We start from the raw sequence: 16,222 nt of genomic DNA on the forward strand, positions 1-16,222 counted from the left end.
CTGAACGTCTTCCAGGGTTCCAGCTGGAAAAGAATGAAAGTTTTTTTCTTTCAGTACTTTAAAGATTTCTTTTCACTATCTTCTGACTTGCATAGTGTCTAATGAGAATTTGATGTCATTCTTATCATTGTTCAGTTTTTCCCTTTGGTTACTAATAAGATTCTTCCATCACTGGTTTTAAACCCCTGTTTTTTTTTTGGGAGGGGAGAGGTTTTTGCTATAGGGTGCGTGCACCTGCCAGAAAGACAGAGAGAGGCAGGGAGACAGAAAGTGAGAAATCACCCCCCAGGGGGGATGGCCACGCCGCAATCTCTTCTCCTCCATTCTCCTCTCAGGATCTTGGTCACGCATGCACACGTGCCTGGCGTGAGTTTAAGCCGCCGGGTCTGGGACGTGAACCGTGGTCAACTACATGGGAGTCCAGCCACATAGCCATTATTCTAACTGCTGGTCCCTGGTTTTCAATCATTTAATTATCATGTGCTTTGGAGAGTTTTTGTTTCTTTATTCTGTTTGCTGTTCATCGAAATTTGTGGATCTGTAGAGACACATTTTTCATCAACTTTGGTATATTTTCACCATTTTCTTTCTTCAGATATGTTTTCTGATATCCTTCCCTTACCATGACTCCAATTACATGCATATTATACTATTTGATATTGTCCAACAAATGACTTATAATTTTTAAAAAAGTCTGTATCTCCCATTTTTTTTTTAAAGGTTTCTGCTATAGGGCACATGCATTCGCCAGAAAGACAGAGGGAGACAGACAGAGAGACAGAAAGCGAGAAATTACCCTTCAGGGGAAATGGCCACACCATAATCCCTTCTCCTCCATTCTCCTTTCAGGATCTTGGGCACACACGCACATGCACCTGGTGTGAGTTTAAGCCACTGGGTCCAGGACTTGAACCATAGTCAGCTAAATGGGAGTTCAGCGACATAGCCATTATACTAACTGCTGGTCCCACTATTTTAATTTTCTTTAGCCTTAGTAATGTTGAGCATTTCTTCGTCTGTTCATTGGCCTGTATATTTGCCTTCTTTTCTGAATTGGATTTGTATACACTTTGCTTACTTTGCTATTTCATAATTTTTCCTTAATTATTGATTTGTAGGTATTTATTTATTTATCATTAAGTGTGTGAGAGAGAGAAAGGACCCCTCTCCCCAGTGTGGCATGGTCACCATAATATCTTCTCTCCCTCTTGGGGTTTGGGGGTGTATGCACACGTCCATGTTGTTTTTTAAGCCACCGGGGCTGGGGTTCAAACTACATTCAGCCTGTGGGAGCCAGCTGCCTTCATGGCCAGCCTGACTTACAGGTACTTTTAAAATGTCCTTTTTGATACTATTCATTTGTTTGTATTATTACTTGCAAGTATTTATTTCAGTTTGTAGCTTACTTTTAGTTTTCATCTATGGTGTCCTCCCCTGAGCACACGCATTTTTTTTTTTTATGTTGGTGTGTTCAAACTTTTTAATCTTTTTTTTTTATGGTCTTCATTTTTTATATAAGTCTCTTATTCTAAGGTCGTAAAAATAAATATCTGAAATTTTTATTACTTTTTTATTTAGCAGTTATGGTTTTAAACATTTTAGAGTTTATATTTTATGAATGTGAGCTAGAGATCTAATCTCACATTTTTCCCTGAAGAAAACCGGCTGTTCCCTTCTTACGTGCTGGCGGCCCGTCCTCATTACATGTCACGACTAGCGATTACCCACCGCGACCCAGGCTCCACGTGAGGCACCTCACATGGCTTTCCTTGTCCTCTTATTCTCCCCCCCACCACTACCCATAAGGAATCGGTTGGTATTATCTCCATTTTTCAGTGGGGGAAAACTAAGGCTTAAAAAGATTATATGACCTTGGGACCAGCAGTTAGCATAATGGCTGTGTTGCTGGACTCCCATGTAGTCAACCACGGTTCACGTCCCAGACCCGGTGGCTTAAAACTCACGCCGGGCGCATGTGCGTGCGTGTCCAAGATCCTGAGAGGAGAATGGAGGAGAAAGGGTTGCTGCATGGCCATCCCCTCTTGGGGGTGATTTCTCGCTTTCTGTCTCTCTGTCTGTCTCTGTCTGTCTGGCGAGCACATGTGCCCTATAGGGAAAACCTCTCCAAAAAAAAGAAAAAAAAAAGATTAAATCACCTTGTCCAAGGTATGACATCTAGCAAATGGCAGAGGCAAAATTGGAACCTGATTATATTTAGAAAGACCAAGAGAAGAGAGCCTGCGTTCTTCAGAATGATGGCCTGGGCGGTGTGTGTGTGTGGGGGGGGACACAGACAGGTAGGACGGGCTTTCTCAGCTTTGTCCCATCGACCTCTGGGCTGGATAATCCATTCAGTGGTGGTGGGGACCGTCCTGTGCAGTGAGGATGTGGAACACCACTCGGGGTCTCTGTCCACTAGGCACCAGTGGCACCTTACTGCCCCTCCACTCCTATTGTGATAATAAAAATATCTCTCTAGACACTGCCAAACGTCCCTCGGGGGAAGAATTGTTCTCTGTTAAGAGCCATTAAGAGCTATTGTTAATTACCAATATCATCAATTATTAACCATCATCACTGCTATTGATATTGACACGAATTATCAACCGTGATTGATGGGAACATTATCCTTGGGCTGTTACTTCTTTGTAGCTGAGTCAGAAGGTTCTAGCTTTCCCTATAAGTTACACCTTCTCTGCTCTTCCAGCAGGGTCCGGTTGTTAGAAAGAGGGGGCGGGGGGGGGGGGGGGGGGGGGGAGACAGACAGGTAGGACGGGCTTTCTCAGCTTTGTCCCATCGACCTCTGGGCTGGATAATCCATTCAGTGGTGGTGGGGACCGTCCTGTGCAGTGAGGATGTGGAACACCACTCGGGGTCTCTGTCCACTAGGCACCAGTGGCACCTTACTGCCCCTCCACTCCTATTGTGATAATAAAAATATCTCTCTAGACACTGCCAAACGTCCCTCGGGGGAAGAATTGTTCTCTGTTAAGAGCCATTAAGAGCTATTGTTAATTACCAATATCATCAATTATTAACCATCATCACTGCTATTGATATTGACACGAATTATCAACCGTGATTGATGGGAACATTATCCTTGGGCTGTTACTTCTTTGTAGCTGAGTCAGAAGGTTCTAGCTTTCCCTATAAGTTACACCTTCTCTGCTCTTCCAGCCTGTGAGTCCTCACCCACCCCTGCCCGGAGAGGAGCTCTGCCTCACCCTGAAAGTGTGCAGAGTGCCATGCGGTGTGCCCCATGCAGTGTTCACAGCTAAGCTCGTGAAAATACTTGTGTAAGGTTAGGGGGATTTGGGGCTTAGGGTGGTTTAAGTTTTATTTTCAAAGTACTTGTCTTTAATATTTCGTTGACAATGAATAAAAATGAGACAATAAAGCCCAGCTGATGTAAAATGATTCCTAAATCCAGATGTGGCAGGGGCGAAGAGTTTTTCACATTCATGACACGACTCGGGCTGTAAACAAGGCTGATGTCCCAGCGTCCGGCCCCGCACCCGTGCGAGCAGACAGCTGCACCTGACATCAAGACTTGTCAGCCGCTGGGACTCTCAGGGCCTTGAAAGATGAAATCTGCTTTGAGATTCCAAAATGCTGTGCAGATTCAGGGTCATTTTAGAACTCTGCCTTTAACCCGGCCAATTGAGATCTTACTTTTTGAAGTCTAACACTGTAATAAAAAATGGCCTGGCAGTAACTGTCGAAAAGGGTTTTAGCACCTGGTAAGTCTTCACTTCTGCGCTGTCTTGCTCTATCTGGGATGGCCTGGCTTCAGAACGCCATCACAAGGTCTCCAAGGAGCCTCTTTTGTCTCTCGTGCCATGAGGACGTTTGCAGAGACTCTTGACAAGTCCTCGCATGAAGTCTAGCACCTTCTCAGGCTCACCTCCCCCTCCAGGCTGGTCACCTTGCCGGGTAAAGTGACATTACCTGCTGCTGAAATGACACAGGCTTGACCAGCCCGTGCTGGTGCTTAGGGACTATTTCCGTTTCTAAGGTCTTCCCAGCCCTCCAGCCCCACCCCCCATGTCCATGGACCCTCACAGCTCTTAGCTCACTCTCCAGCTCTACAGGTGAGGCTAGGGGTACCAACTAAACTTGGGGCTCCCTGAGGGCAGGCCAAGGCCTCTGTCCTAGCTTCCAGATTCCCTCACTTTGGAGAGTCTCTCCAGTGTGGACCATCAGAGAAGTGGACTCAGAGGGGAAAAAAGGTGGTGGACTGGCCGGCATCCTAGTGGGTAAGGGGAGCGGGGTCCCACGTGGCTGCTCACAGTTTAAAAACTGGCCTGGCTTGAAAAACACACCAAGGGGGTATGTGTGCATGCCCCAAATGACAGGATGGAGGGATGGAGAAGGGACTGTGGCGTGACCAAGCCTCACGAGGGAGTGCCTTCTCCCTCTCCCTCTCTGCCTCTCTGTCCCTCTGGCAGGTGCACCGTCTCTCTGGGGGGAAATGGGTAAAGACAATTGGCCAACTGGAACAGGAAATGCCCTGGGTGGTCACCTCTCTGGGCCCTTGCTATTGGGACAGACACACAAGCAGATGTAAAGACAGAGTGGACAGGGTGGGGTGGGTGCTCGGCCCCTTCCTGCTGCAGACAAGGCGTCCCACATCAGGGCCAGGGCAGAGTCAGGCACGGTGTCCCAGTCCCGCAGTCCTGCTGCATATTCAGCTGGCTGGCTGTGCTCCTGCTTGCCTCCTGCCTATGCAAAGAGCTGCCTGGGCCGGGGAGGCAGAGGGCGTGGTGGCAACAGCAACATCAGGGGACAGCGGAGGAGGCCAGAGAGCCAGGGCACACTGAGGAGGCTGTCTGAGGGAGCTGTTGTTGAGCCCAGGCCATGAACAGGCGGATGTGGGGGGCCTGCATTCTCTGCTTGCTCAGCCCAGTACCAGTTGGGGTGAGTAGCCAGCTCAGACTCCCGCCTCTCCCACCAGGCTCCAGGTCTGGGAGCTGCAGGACCATTCTGGGGCCCATCTGGAGACAGGTGGTGACCTCCACCCTTCCCAGTGCAGGAACCTCTCCATGCCAACTCGGTGGTGGGCTGTGGCCGGGCTGTGGCTTGGTGGCTCTCTCCTCCTTTTCCCTCCCCAGGCCATCCTCACTGACTCTGGCACCTCTGGCTGTTTAAATGCCCTTCTGGGACTGAGTTGAACTGAGCTGGTCTCCCTGTGACCTTCTCCTCGAGCCTCTGTCTATCCCAAGACAGTGCCTACCCCCAGAAGTGGGGAGATGAAGTCAGGGCCTCTCCTCGCTCTGTCTATAAGCTGTGCATCCCTAACCTTCGATGGACTCCTCTGATAAGACTTCCAGACCCCTCCCCATCCCCCTGGGCTCCTTCACCCACACTCCAATTGGGATGTTTCCTTTGAGAGTGGCCAGGAACCGAATTGGGCCTGTGGAGTTAGTGGGGACCAGCTGTGGCATTCATGGCCTCTTCGTGGGTCGGAGAAGCTCTTGACAACCACATACTGCCCAGCGGCCCAGAATGCTAGAGCTTGGGGCACTGGGACAAAGGGCCCTCCCTGGATGTGCTGAAGTTTCCCAGCATTTTTTCAGGTGGGAATAAAAGGTCACCTGTCATTAAGAGTGACAGAAGGACCAAGAGGGACGTCCCAGACCGTAGGTGGGCAGCCCAGGCTGGGGGCTGGGTACTTCTCAGTACCCATGTGGACTGAGGTCTCCTTCCTTCTCCACTGCCTTGTCATAGGGTTGCCACCTCATGAACACCTGGCTGCACCTCTGCTAGGCACAGGCTCTGGGTTGACCCCTGGGATCACAGAACTAACTGTGTGACCCAGGGCAAGCTGCTCACCCTCCCTGGGCCTCTCTTGTCTCTTATAAATAAGAAAATCCTATCTTCTTGTTAGGGTTATGTCTTGAGTGGGAGCTTATCTGTCAAGGATTGGGCTTGGGGTACAGGACAGGTGACTTCTGCCCACCCTATCTGGAGTGAAGGAAGCCTCCCCTCTCACCTGCGTGGACTGGCAGTAAAAGCTGTATGTTTAGAAGGGGAAGTCATTCAGAAGCTGGTGCCAGTGTCGGAGCAGAACAGAATCATAGTTTTGCAGTGTGGGCGCCATCACCCTCTCACCCGGGACAAGCAGTGACCACAGACAACGAGGTCAGCGGGTACAGGGTGCTCCGTCTCCCGCCAGGAGTGGAAGAGGGACTAGGTCTGGGTGAAGGCGGCCAGCCTGACTGCTGAGCAGGAGTGATTAGAAGCCATGCTGAAAGTCCTGGAACAGTGCCTCTTTCCAGCTCCACGGCTCCATCCCGCCCTGCAGTCTCCACCTGACAGCCTGCCCTGGGCCCACACATCCAGGTCACTAGTTGGGCTTCCCTGAATTTCCCGCCATCTCTTAGGAAGTGTGTGTGTGGGGTATCTGTCCATCTTTTAGGTGTGTGTGTCGGGGGGCTGGTTCTTTTGGCCTAGGGATTCCCCATAGAGGCCCTGAGATGTCCCAGAAAGGGATGGGGCTCGCTGGACAGTGGAGGCGGAGTGGGACAGATGGCTGGCAGCTCTCCAAGCCCTGCAGGGTTACGGTTGGACTGACTGAGTCCTGTACAGGGCTCCCCCATTTGTGGGCACCATCTGTCAGGGGGAGGAGGAATGGGGCTCTCTCTTGACCCCTGAGATGCATCTGGGGTCCCTGAGGCCTGGGAGAAAGCTGAGATCTGAGCGTGGGGCAGCTGCCAAAAGGGAGACCCAGACGTGGGGTCCCTCCCATGTGACCACTGACTGTCCACTGTCCCCACTCTGGTGGTAAAAGCCATATTTTCTGACCCAGCCCCTGTCTCACATCCACCACACTACTTCCCGTGCCTGCATTTCTGTCAGAGGAGGCTAGTAATTAATTAGATATTTGCTGACGAGGTTCTGCTAGACACTGTGTGTGTGTGTGTGTGTGTGTGTGTGTGTGTGTGTGAGCATGGCCATGGGAAGATGCTTCCTAAGTACCCTGCTCATTTTCCCAATCCCTCGTCTTTCTGCATGCTGTTCTTTGTCCCAAATGCACACACATCACATGTGTGTACACAAGTGTGTGTCTATGTGTGTATATGTGTGTGTGCATGTGCACACCTGTGTGGGTTTTTCAAAGGCTCATTTCCACCCTGGTCCAGCTCGAATGCCACCTCCTCTGTCCCTGAAGAAGGGCAGTCCCCCCTACCCCGTTCCTGTCCTAGTCACAGTTGAATCAGATCTGTTAGGTCCACGCCCTCGCTCCTTGCCTCAACCCCTCCTCCCCTGAGAAACCCTTGGGGAGCAGAGGCCTGCGCTGACCACCACGTACCACGTCGGCGTGTGTGCTGTAGCTTTGCGCACGTGCAGGGTGCCCACTTTATGAACCCGGGTTCCCCCTACTATGTTTGGGCTCTGGCCTGATGGATGGCCACTGGGTTTGTCTCCGGTCTGCGGTCTGCGGCATGGGAGGGTGAGGTGTTAGGAATCCCTGGCTTTGATGCCTAGCTCCCTGGAGATTTTGTGAGGGGCAAAGTCCTGGGCTGCCAGGGCCTGGCATGTTGCTTTGTCCATGGCAGTTGGCCTCCAGCAGGCTCATGAGGCACATGTTCAGAGACTACTGCAGGATTTCCAGAAAACAGCGTGTTTTCCAGGTCTGAGATCATTTCATGTGGTCACTGGGTCACCCCGGGTGTGGGAAGCCCCTAGGGCTGTATGCTCCACGATTCCCCAGCCAGATAGGAGAGCTGTTATCCTTCCGTCTGCCTGTCTGCTGGCCCCCACCCATCCTCACAGAACACCCTGCTCAGCCACCGGGCACGCACCCGCCTGCCCACCCACCCGCTCACTGTGGTGTACCCATGCACCTGTCCGCGTATTCAGACATCCGTGTCCACCGTCGCCCCTCCGTCCCACCAGAGCCAGCGGTCAGGCGGTCACCGAGCCATCGCTCACTCAGGCGTGTGTCCGTCCGTTGTACTCATCCATGTGCTGGTCGCTCGGCCTCCACGCTCCCATGCACTAATCCGCCCGCTTACTCACGTCCCCTCGCCTGCCACCCCTGAGAGCAGAACCTCAAAGGTCAAAAGTCCAACATGGCTTTCAGAGGGCAAAAATTTAGAAACGGACAGAGCCTTTTTCTTTCCTTTTCTTTTCTTTTTAAATTAATTAACTAATTAATTTTTTTAGAGGTTTTTGCTATAGGGCGTGTGCTCTTGCCAGAGAGACAGAGAGACAGAAAGCGAGAAATCACCCCCCGGGGGGATGGCCATGCCGCGATTCTTTCTCCTCCATTCTCCTCTTGGGATCTTGGGCACGCATGCACACATGCCTGGTGCAAGTTCACACGCATGCACACATGCCTGGTGTAAGTTCAAGCTACCGAGTCCGGGACTTGAACCGCGGTCGAATACATGGGAGTTCAGCTACATAGCCATCACGCTAATTGCTGGTCCCAGCCTTTTTCTTTCTGGAGGCTGTGGGGAGACTGTTTCCTTGCCTCTTCTTGACTGCGGCCCCTCCGTCCACCGTAAGCAGCTGTGTAGCCGCGGGCCACCTCTAAACCTCGGTCTCTCGCTCCCCGCCCGTCCTCCACCGCCCCACTCTCTTCTCTTGCAGAATGTCCTGCTTCTCTTGTAAGGACCCTGTGGTTGTCCTGGTGGTCGCTGTCCCACCTGGATAACTCAGGACCTGTTCCCATCCCAAGACCCTTGACTCTGTCACACCTGCGAAGTCCTTGTGCCATGTAAGGTCACACATTCACACAATGTAGGTCGGGATTAGGATGTGGGCGCCTTGGAGCCGGTATTCTGCCTAGCAAGGTGGTCCATGCAGAACTGTCCCCAGGGAGCAGGAGTGCAGAACAGGGCATGGCCTGGGGGAGGAGCAGAGGTGTCCACCACAAGGAGGGGTCCTGACTGCGCCGTCTCTGCGGGGCTGTGGGGTGCTGGCTCTAACGTGTGTCAGAGCTCCCCTCCACACAGTGACAGGGACCTGCGTCTTCTTTTCCTCTCTTCTTCCCTCCTTCCATCCTTCTTTCCTCCTTCCTTCCCTCCCTCCCTCCCCTTCTCTTCCTCCCTTTCTCTCCCATCCTCCCATATCCTTTCCCTCCCTCCCATTTTCTCTCTCTCCCTCCCCTCTCATTCTCTCCTTCCCTCCTCTCCTCTCCATCTCCCCTTCTCTCCCTCCCTTTCTTCCCTCCCCTCCTTTCCCTCCCATATTCTTTCCCTCCCTCCCCTTCTCTCTCGCCCTCTCCCTTCTCTCCTTCCCTCCCTCTCTGCCTCACTCACTTCCTCCTTCCCTTCCTCAATCCTTCCTCCCTCCCTCTCTGATTTCCATACATAGGAACATCCACCTGACTTGCCTGTGAGCCCTGAGAGTGGGACTGTGTTAAGGATCAAGGGCACCGAGATGCATCAGACTTTGCTCCTGTCTTTGGGGCACTGGACCAGAGGACCTAGAAGGAGCACCCAGTTGGCGTGGCTCTCCTCTTTCCTCAGGTGCTGGGCCAGGTGCACCCGGAATGTGACTTCGTCACCCTGCTGAGAGAGGATGAGCGCGCATGTCTACAGGAGGCAGAGGGGGTGCCCAACACCACCCTGGGTACGCACTAGGAGGGAGGGGGGCTCCCCCGACCGCTCTCTCGGAAGGTGGCAGCCCTGTCCCAGCACTGGGTCCACCGCTCCCGTCTCCCTGTCAGGCTGCCCCAGGATCTGGGATGGGCTGCTGTGCTGGCCGATGGCAGGCTCCAGAGAGTGGGTCACCCTCCCCTGCCCGGATTTCTTCTCTCACTTTAGTTCGGAGCCAGGTGAGGGGTCTTGGGTACGGTGGAGGTAGGAGAGGTGGTGTCGCTTGGGGTGGTGAGAAGCCGGTGGGCACAGGGCAGGCTTTGGGGGTGGGCAGACTGGGTCTGAAAGCCAGCTTTCCTTCTTCTGGTGTGACTTCGGGCGTCGGTCGGCTTACTCTGCTCGCGCTCCCTGGACTAGAGAGAGCGAGAATGTGACCTTCACAGGAGGCCTGCAGAGGGGAGTGTGGAGGTGCCCGCCCTGGGCCTGGCCCAGAGCACCCCCCTCCCCCAGATGTTAGCAGAAGGGCTGCTTCCAGGGTGGGAGTGAGGCCTGCCCGACCATTACGACGCTGCCTTGATGGGGAAGGTAGAAGGGCACCTCCCGGCCTCTGAGTGGACAGACAGTCCCTCCTGCCTTCTGTCCTTAGGACGTGGGGGGCCAGCTCCTTACTCTCTGTTTCATAGATGGCACCTTGGAGGCCAGAGAGGGAAGGTTGCAGAGGGTTCCAGGCAGGCTGAACCTGCAGCCCAGGGCTCTGGAGGGAAGCTCACTCTCTCTGCTGCCAGGAGGGACTGTCCATGCAAACCCTGCTGGGGTCACTTGGTGGACTTGGGCTCTTTTCATACTTTCTGTGAGCACAGACTCTTGTCTTCCAGGCGTTGTGACGAGGGACTGCACCATCTCTGGCTGGTCGGAGCCCTTCCCGCCCTACCCTGTGGCCTGCCCTGTTCCCCTGGACCTGCTGGCTGAGGAGGTAAGAGGGTAGGAAGGAGGGAGGCCTGCCTGCCTGACTGTGTGGGTGGTGGACAGCACGGCTGCCATCCATTGCAGCCTCCGGGCTGGGACATGACGTGGGGCCCAGGGCAGTGAGGGGCCGAGGGCAGTGAGGGGCGGAGGGCAGTGAGGGGCCGAGGGCAGGGGTCTTTGGTTTGCTCAGGGTGACACATAGGCCATGTGCTTGGGAGGAGAGAGGAGGCTGAGGGCAGGGAGGGAGACGTGCTACCCTCCACCTCCTTGGTGAACCCTCCACCTCCTGCTGGGCCCAGGCCTCCAGGGCAGGGAGCTCTGAGGGTTCCAGAGGAACGAAAGCTCCTGGCAGCTCTGGGCAAGCCCCTTCCCTTCCCTGGTCCTCAGCCGTCGAGGACCTACATGTGCATGGCTGTGGTGGGGGCCACAGAGGGGGACTCCACCTGGGAGCGATCACAGAGATCCCCCCAACACCCCCACTTTTGCATTGGCTTGGCCTTTGCAAGGCCCTTCCACACCCACACTCCCCTTTCTCTCCTCCCTCCAGAAAGTGAAGCACCATCTGACCACTTTTCAGAACAGATTGAGGCAGGGGTGGGATGATGGCCTGGGTCCCATGGGAGAGGTGAGAGTGGGTCAGTGCCAGAGCCCCGGTCCCTTCCCTGCAGCCTCCACCTCTGGGTGCCGGGCTGGACTCTGCTGGATCTAGACACGGTATGGAAAAAGCTTTTCCCAGCCTGCCGGTGGCTGTCCCCAGCTGTCCCCTTTATTTGGGGACATTGTGTTCCCAAGCCGGTGAGCGAGCTGGATGTCAGTAAACAAGTTGATTTCCTCTTGGGCTTTTGTCATTCCTCAGGGACGGTAGAGGCCACCTCTGGCCACGGCCCCTCCCTTGCCAGCAGGTCAGGCTGTAAACAATTGCCTCAACACGTTGAGGGAACGTTCCCGGTACCATGGACACCTCTGCCCCCAGACGGAGTGTGGGGAGGAACGCCCCGCCTGACCACCAAGCCTCCCTTTCCCCAAGGCCCTGGCACTGAGACTGTCTTCCATCTCTGCCCTTCCCAGAAATCTTACTTCGCCACAGTGAAGATCGTCTACACCTTGGGCCACAGCATCTCCACTGCGGTCCTCTTCCTGGCCATCGTTATCCTGGTTGCTCTCAGGTTTGCCATCTTCGTCACCTGCTCAAGAACCTTCATTGGCTCCCTACTGTCCAGAAGACCAGTCTGATCCCTTACCCAGATAGTCAAGAGTGTTCAAGATCTAGGCATCACATCCATTTCTAACTATTTTTTAAGAGGTTTTTGCTACAGGGTGCATATGCTCTTCAGAAAGACAGAGACAGAGAGACAGAAAGCGAGAAATCACCCCCCCCCAGGGGGAATGGCCATGGTGCAACCCCTTCTTCTCCATTTTCCTCTCGGGATCTTGGGCACGCACGCACACATGCCCGGCGTGAATTTAAGCCACTGGGTCCAGGACTCGAACTGCGGTCGACTACGTGGTAGTCCAGCGACATAGTCATTACGCTAACTGCTGGTCCCCCATTTCTAACCTTTATCTCCTTTTTCCCCAAACACATAGCCTTTCCTCTTCACACCCCAGAACTCACTCCTACCTCCACACCTTTGCCTGAATAGCCTCCTTTTTCTGAATGTATTTGTATCTCAGAATTCAAAGCCAAATTCTCACCTCCTTCTATGAACCCTCTTTGCCTCCTTCGTGGAGCCCTTCTAACTTGGCCTTCAAAGTCTGAGCCCCATGTCCGGCCTAAGCTGTTTTCTGTCTCAGGGGATGAGTCTCTCTGAGCTTCCAGGGGTTCCCATGCCCGATGCTGTCTCTGCCCTTGTTCCCTGAGATGAGGCGCCCCCTGGAGGCAGGCACTGGTACTGTCCTCTGTCCTTGCACCCAGGCAGAGCCCAGGCAGTGGCTGGGGAGCTCCCATGGAAGGCTAACAGGGACTCAGGTTCAGCGCAGTGCCTTTCAGCTGGGCTGGACTAGATTGACAGGATTGGCCTCAGCCCAGCCAGGCCAGGCGCCTGCAGTAGCCCACCGGAAGCTCATCTTCCCCATCCCTGCCAGGAGGCTCCACTGCCCTCGGAATTACATCCACACCCAGCTGTTCACCACCTTCATCCTCAAGGCGGTAGCCGTGTTCCTGAAGGACGCCGCCCTCTTCCACAGTGACAGCACTGACCACTGCAGCTTCTCCACTGTAACACCATGGCTGGGGGGGCACGGGGCTGGGTGGGGCAGGCAGTGGGGAGACTGGGTTAGGGACTCAGATATGCTTGCCTGAGCAGCTGTGTCTTGTGGGCTGACCCTGGGCTCCTGTGTGGTCAGTCACCAACAGGAGAGTGCCCCTCCCCCTCCTAGTTCTCTCGCTGGCAATCCATGCCTGTCCTGCAGTGCACTGTCCACTCCATACTTGGGGCTCCCCGTTCCCCCCATAACTCCATATTCTAACCTAGACCACGTTCCCCCATGCCCAGCTGCTCCTCTTCACATCACATCTCCCCTGTGCACGCACTGGTCCATGGCTGGGTGCATGAGCGGGGCTGGGTGGAGCTGGGTCCCTCCTTTGAGAACATGCAGGGGACAGAGCACACACAGATGGTGGAATTCCGAGCCTGGAAGAGGCCAGAGGCTTTAGAGAGGAGGTGGCTTTGAAGCTTGCACTTACAGGAAGACGGGAAGGGAGGACAGGCCAAATGGAGGGGCCAGTGGGAATAACCACTCCAAGACAGGAGAGCCTAAGGCATGTCCAAGAAATCGAGAAGTCATAAAAGGAGGAGAGGAGGGAGAATGAGGAATGCGGAGGCCCAGCACCTGTGAGTCCTCCAAAAGGGTGTTGGGAAGGCATAGGTAAACGGATGAACACACCAGCAACGGACCTTACTTAGTTCGTGAAAGAACTAATAACAGGGGCCAGCAGGTGGTGCGGCGTCTTTTCAGTGAGTGCACGCGCCCCATGGCAGAAAGCGAAATTAGTAGCAGTATATAGCTAGCGCCAGTTACGTGCAGGCGTTGCACCCCGTGCTTCACAAGGATTATCTTTTCTGTTGTTGTTACATTTTTGGTATCGGGCACATGTTCTCACCAGAGACAGAGAAAGTGAGAAATCACCCTCATGGAGGATGGCCACACAGCAATTCCTTTTCCTCCATTCTCCTCTTGGGATTTTGGGCATGCACGCACACATGCCTGGGATGATTTTCAAGCTCCCTGAGTCCAGACTCAAACCACTGGGTCATTTAGGTGGGATCCTGCTGGGCCATCTTTTAAATGTTGAAAACAGCTTGAAGAAGAAAGGATCACTTTAATCCCCTTTGTAGATAGGGAGCAGTTGGCAGGCCCAGCCATAGTGCTGGGACCAGGATGGACCTGGCCAACTGAGCCCAGGGCTGGTCCTGCCCGCCCTAGCAGGTGAGCAAGGAGGCACAGGGGGACAGGTGCTGCACCGGAGCCTGGAGTGTGTTTGCAGGACCGAGCTGAAAGTGAACAAATGTGGTTCCATGTGGGATTCGCTTCAGTGCAGGAAGAGCAGATGGCAGTGAAAGGAGTAGCAACTCCGAGGCCGAGTTTCCATTTAATCCCCACGACAGGGATGCGGGACGGGTGTTTGGAAGTTTCCCCTTTCACAGGGGAAGCTCAGATGTGAGAGTTGCAGAGCTCGCAGACAGCAGACCAAAGCCCACGCAGTCCGGGTCCCCACCTGTGCTCTCTCCCATCACATTATCCTACCACTTCCCCTCTGGGGTGCCCAGGGAGTAGATGGCTCAGCCTAAGGTGGAGGGGGTCTGCAGGTTCAGGGGTCGTGGGGGTAGGTGAGCTCTGAAGCCCCTGGGTCCTGGCCTCAGGTTCTGTGCAAGGTCTCTGTGGCTGCCTCCCATTTCGCCGCCATGACCAACTTCAGCTGGCTGTTGGCGGAAGCCGCCTACCTGACCTGCCTCCTGGCCTCCACTTCCCCCTGCTCAAGGAGAGCCTTCTGGGGCCTTGTTCTTGCTGGCTGGGGTGAGTACCCAGGGCTGGTGTGGGTACCACGGGGAAGGTAGAGGACTGGGAAGGTCCTGGGAGCCCATGCTAAGGCGTCTTCAGCCATAGATGGTGACTCTGAGACCCAGCGGGGGAGGGGCCAGCTGCAGTCCTACAGCAGGCTTGGAGAGAAGGCCCTGGTCCCTGGCCTCTGGCCTCTGGCCTCTGGCTCTCACTCGGCCCTCTCCTGCAGTGCCTGTGTGTGGCCAGTAGCTCTTAGAGCCGAGAATGCAGACCCTCTCACCCTGTCTCTGCTCCCCTCAGGGCTTCCCCTGCTCTTCACTGGCACGTGGGTGTGCTGCAAGCTGGCCTTCGAGGACACTGCGTGAGTCTGAGCAGCCCCTGTCACACCTGGACCAGGCTGGCTGGGCGTGAAGTGAATGGCCAGGCCACATGGTTGCTCCACAGGCAGGAAGAGGGGGAGGAGGAATCTTCGGCTGGGGTGGGGTGGGGTGGGGGTGGAGCGGAGCCTACAGATGATGCAGAGGAGAGCAGTGTACAGAGGGGTTCAGGGGAGATGTTGGGGGGCTGGCATCCTGGAACAGGGCAGTGTTGAGATCCACAAGGAGGCATCAAACTGGCAAATTCCAGGTGGACGGAAAGGATGGGACCAGTGAGGACTGGGACACCCCTTCAGAAGAAGGTCCTAGCTGGCAGAGACAGGAGAGAGGCCAGAGTCTGGGTGGGATGAGGCCAGAGGCCCGAATGGCAGAGGGGAACAGTCGAGGCAGTAGGCAGGAGGGAAAGGGGGGCGTCCGGGGTACTGCAGAAAGGCCCCTGTGCAGATTCTGCTCTCTCACATCCCTCCCAGGTGTTGGGACGTGGACAACAGTTCCCCCTACTGGTGGATCATCAAAGGGCCCATCGTCCTCTCTGTTGGGGTCAGTCCTGGGGCCAGTATCCTTTGCTTTAGTCAGCGACCTTCCTGGATTCACCAGAGGCTGTGCCCAGCAGGAAACGTGACACCATGCTGGGCGCTGGGAAACCTGGGGTGGGGTGCAGCCTCCCTCTGAGCCTCTGTGAGACCCCCTCTGGGCCTCGATAGCCTATGGTAAAAACCAGGTGTCAGGGGAGTGTCTGTCCATGCCCAGGCCCCTGCCCCCTTGCTCCCACTGCTAACACAGAGGCAGCAAGGACTGCTCGGCACAGTTTGGGTGAATGTGCGGTTTTTGCCGATGAGCCATTGTGCAGTGAGGGAGCCTGGCTGTGTGCCAGCGAAGACCTTGGGACATGGCTGGAGGCGGGTGGCAAGACCTGACCCTCCTGCCCTTGCTGCTAGGTCTGGAGAGGGAGGGGGCCGGCCCCTCCCCTGCCCCTCCGCTGCCCCCAGGCTTGCAGTCGGGCCCTCCTGGTCTCAGGGTACACATTCTGGAGCCATGGGCTCTGCACCTACATGGCCCTGCACCTCCCTGCGTCTGAGAATTTGGGGCCTTCTGCTTCCCAGAACATCTAGGGCCCCACCTCAGGGTTCCTGGCTCCCCTGACACTCTCCTTCCATCTTCCTGCACCTTCATTTCCAGGTGAACTTTGGGCTTTTTCTCAATATTATCCGTATCCTGCTGAGGAAACTGGAGCCAGCTCAGGGCAGCCTCCACGCCCAGTCTCAGTATTGGTACGGGGTGTGAGTGTGTGTGGTGTGTGTGGTGTGTGTGTGTGCCTCACTCAGCAGG

General features: G+C 54.9%; 1 protein-coding gene across 2 annotated transcripts in view; it reads left to right on the forward strand.

Annotated features, from left to right (window-relative positions):
• The first annotated feature begins 4,857 nt into the window (after window positions 1-4,857).
• The window catches only part of GHRHR (growth hormone releasing hormone receptor), a 14,396-nt gene continuing 3,031 nt past the window's right edge, over window positions 4,858-16,222 (forward strand). The window contains exons 1-11 of one of the 2 annotated variants that reach the window (XM_027770938.1): window positions 4,858-4,911; window positions 5,223-5,225; window positions 9,480-9,582; window positions 9,680-9,787; window positions 10,424-10,521; window positions 11,583-11,680; window positions 12,600-12,732; window positions 14,378-14,531; window positions 14,817-14,877; window positions 15,364-15,433; window positions 16,073-16,164. In XM_027770938.1, coding sequence (XP_027626739.1) covers window positions 4,858-4,911; window positions 5,223-5,225; window positions 9,480-9,582; window positions 9,680-9,787; window positions 10,424-10,521; window positions 11,583-11,680; window positions 12,600-12,732; window positions 14,378-14,531; window positions 14,817-14,877; window positions 15,364-15,433; window positions 16,073-16,164 — 974 coding nt within the window. Of the gene's footprint in view, window positions 4,918-5,222; window positions 5,226-9,479; window positions 9,583-9,679; window positions 9,788-10,423; window positions 10,522-11,582; window positions 11,681-12,599; window positions 12,733-14,377; window positions 14,532-14,816; window positions 14,878-15,363; window positions 15,434-16,072; window positions 16,165-16,222 lie in introns of both variants that reach the window. The other variant, XM_006146251.1, reaches the window with a different exon arrangement.

The sequence above is a fragment of the Tupaia chinensis genome, unplaced genomic scaffold (genome assembly GCF_000334495.1).
Source record: "Tupaia chinensis unplaced genomic scaffold, TupChi_1.0 Scaffold000170_1, whole genome shotgun sequence".
Lineage (NCBI taxonomy): Eukaryota > Metazoa > Chordata > Mammalia > Scandentia > Tupaiidae > Tupaia > Tupaia belangeri.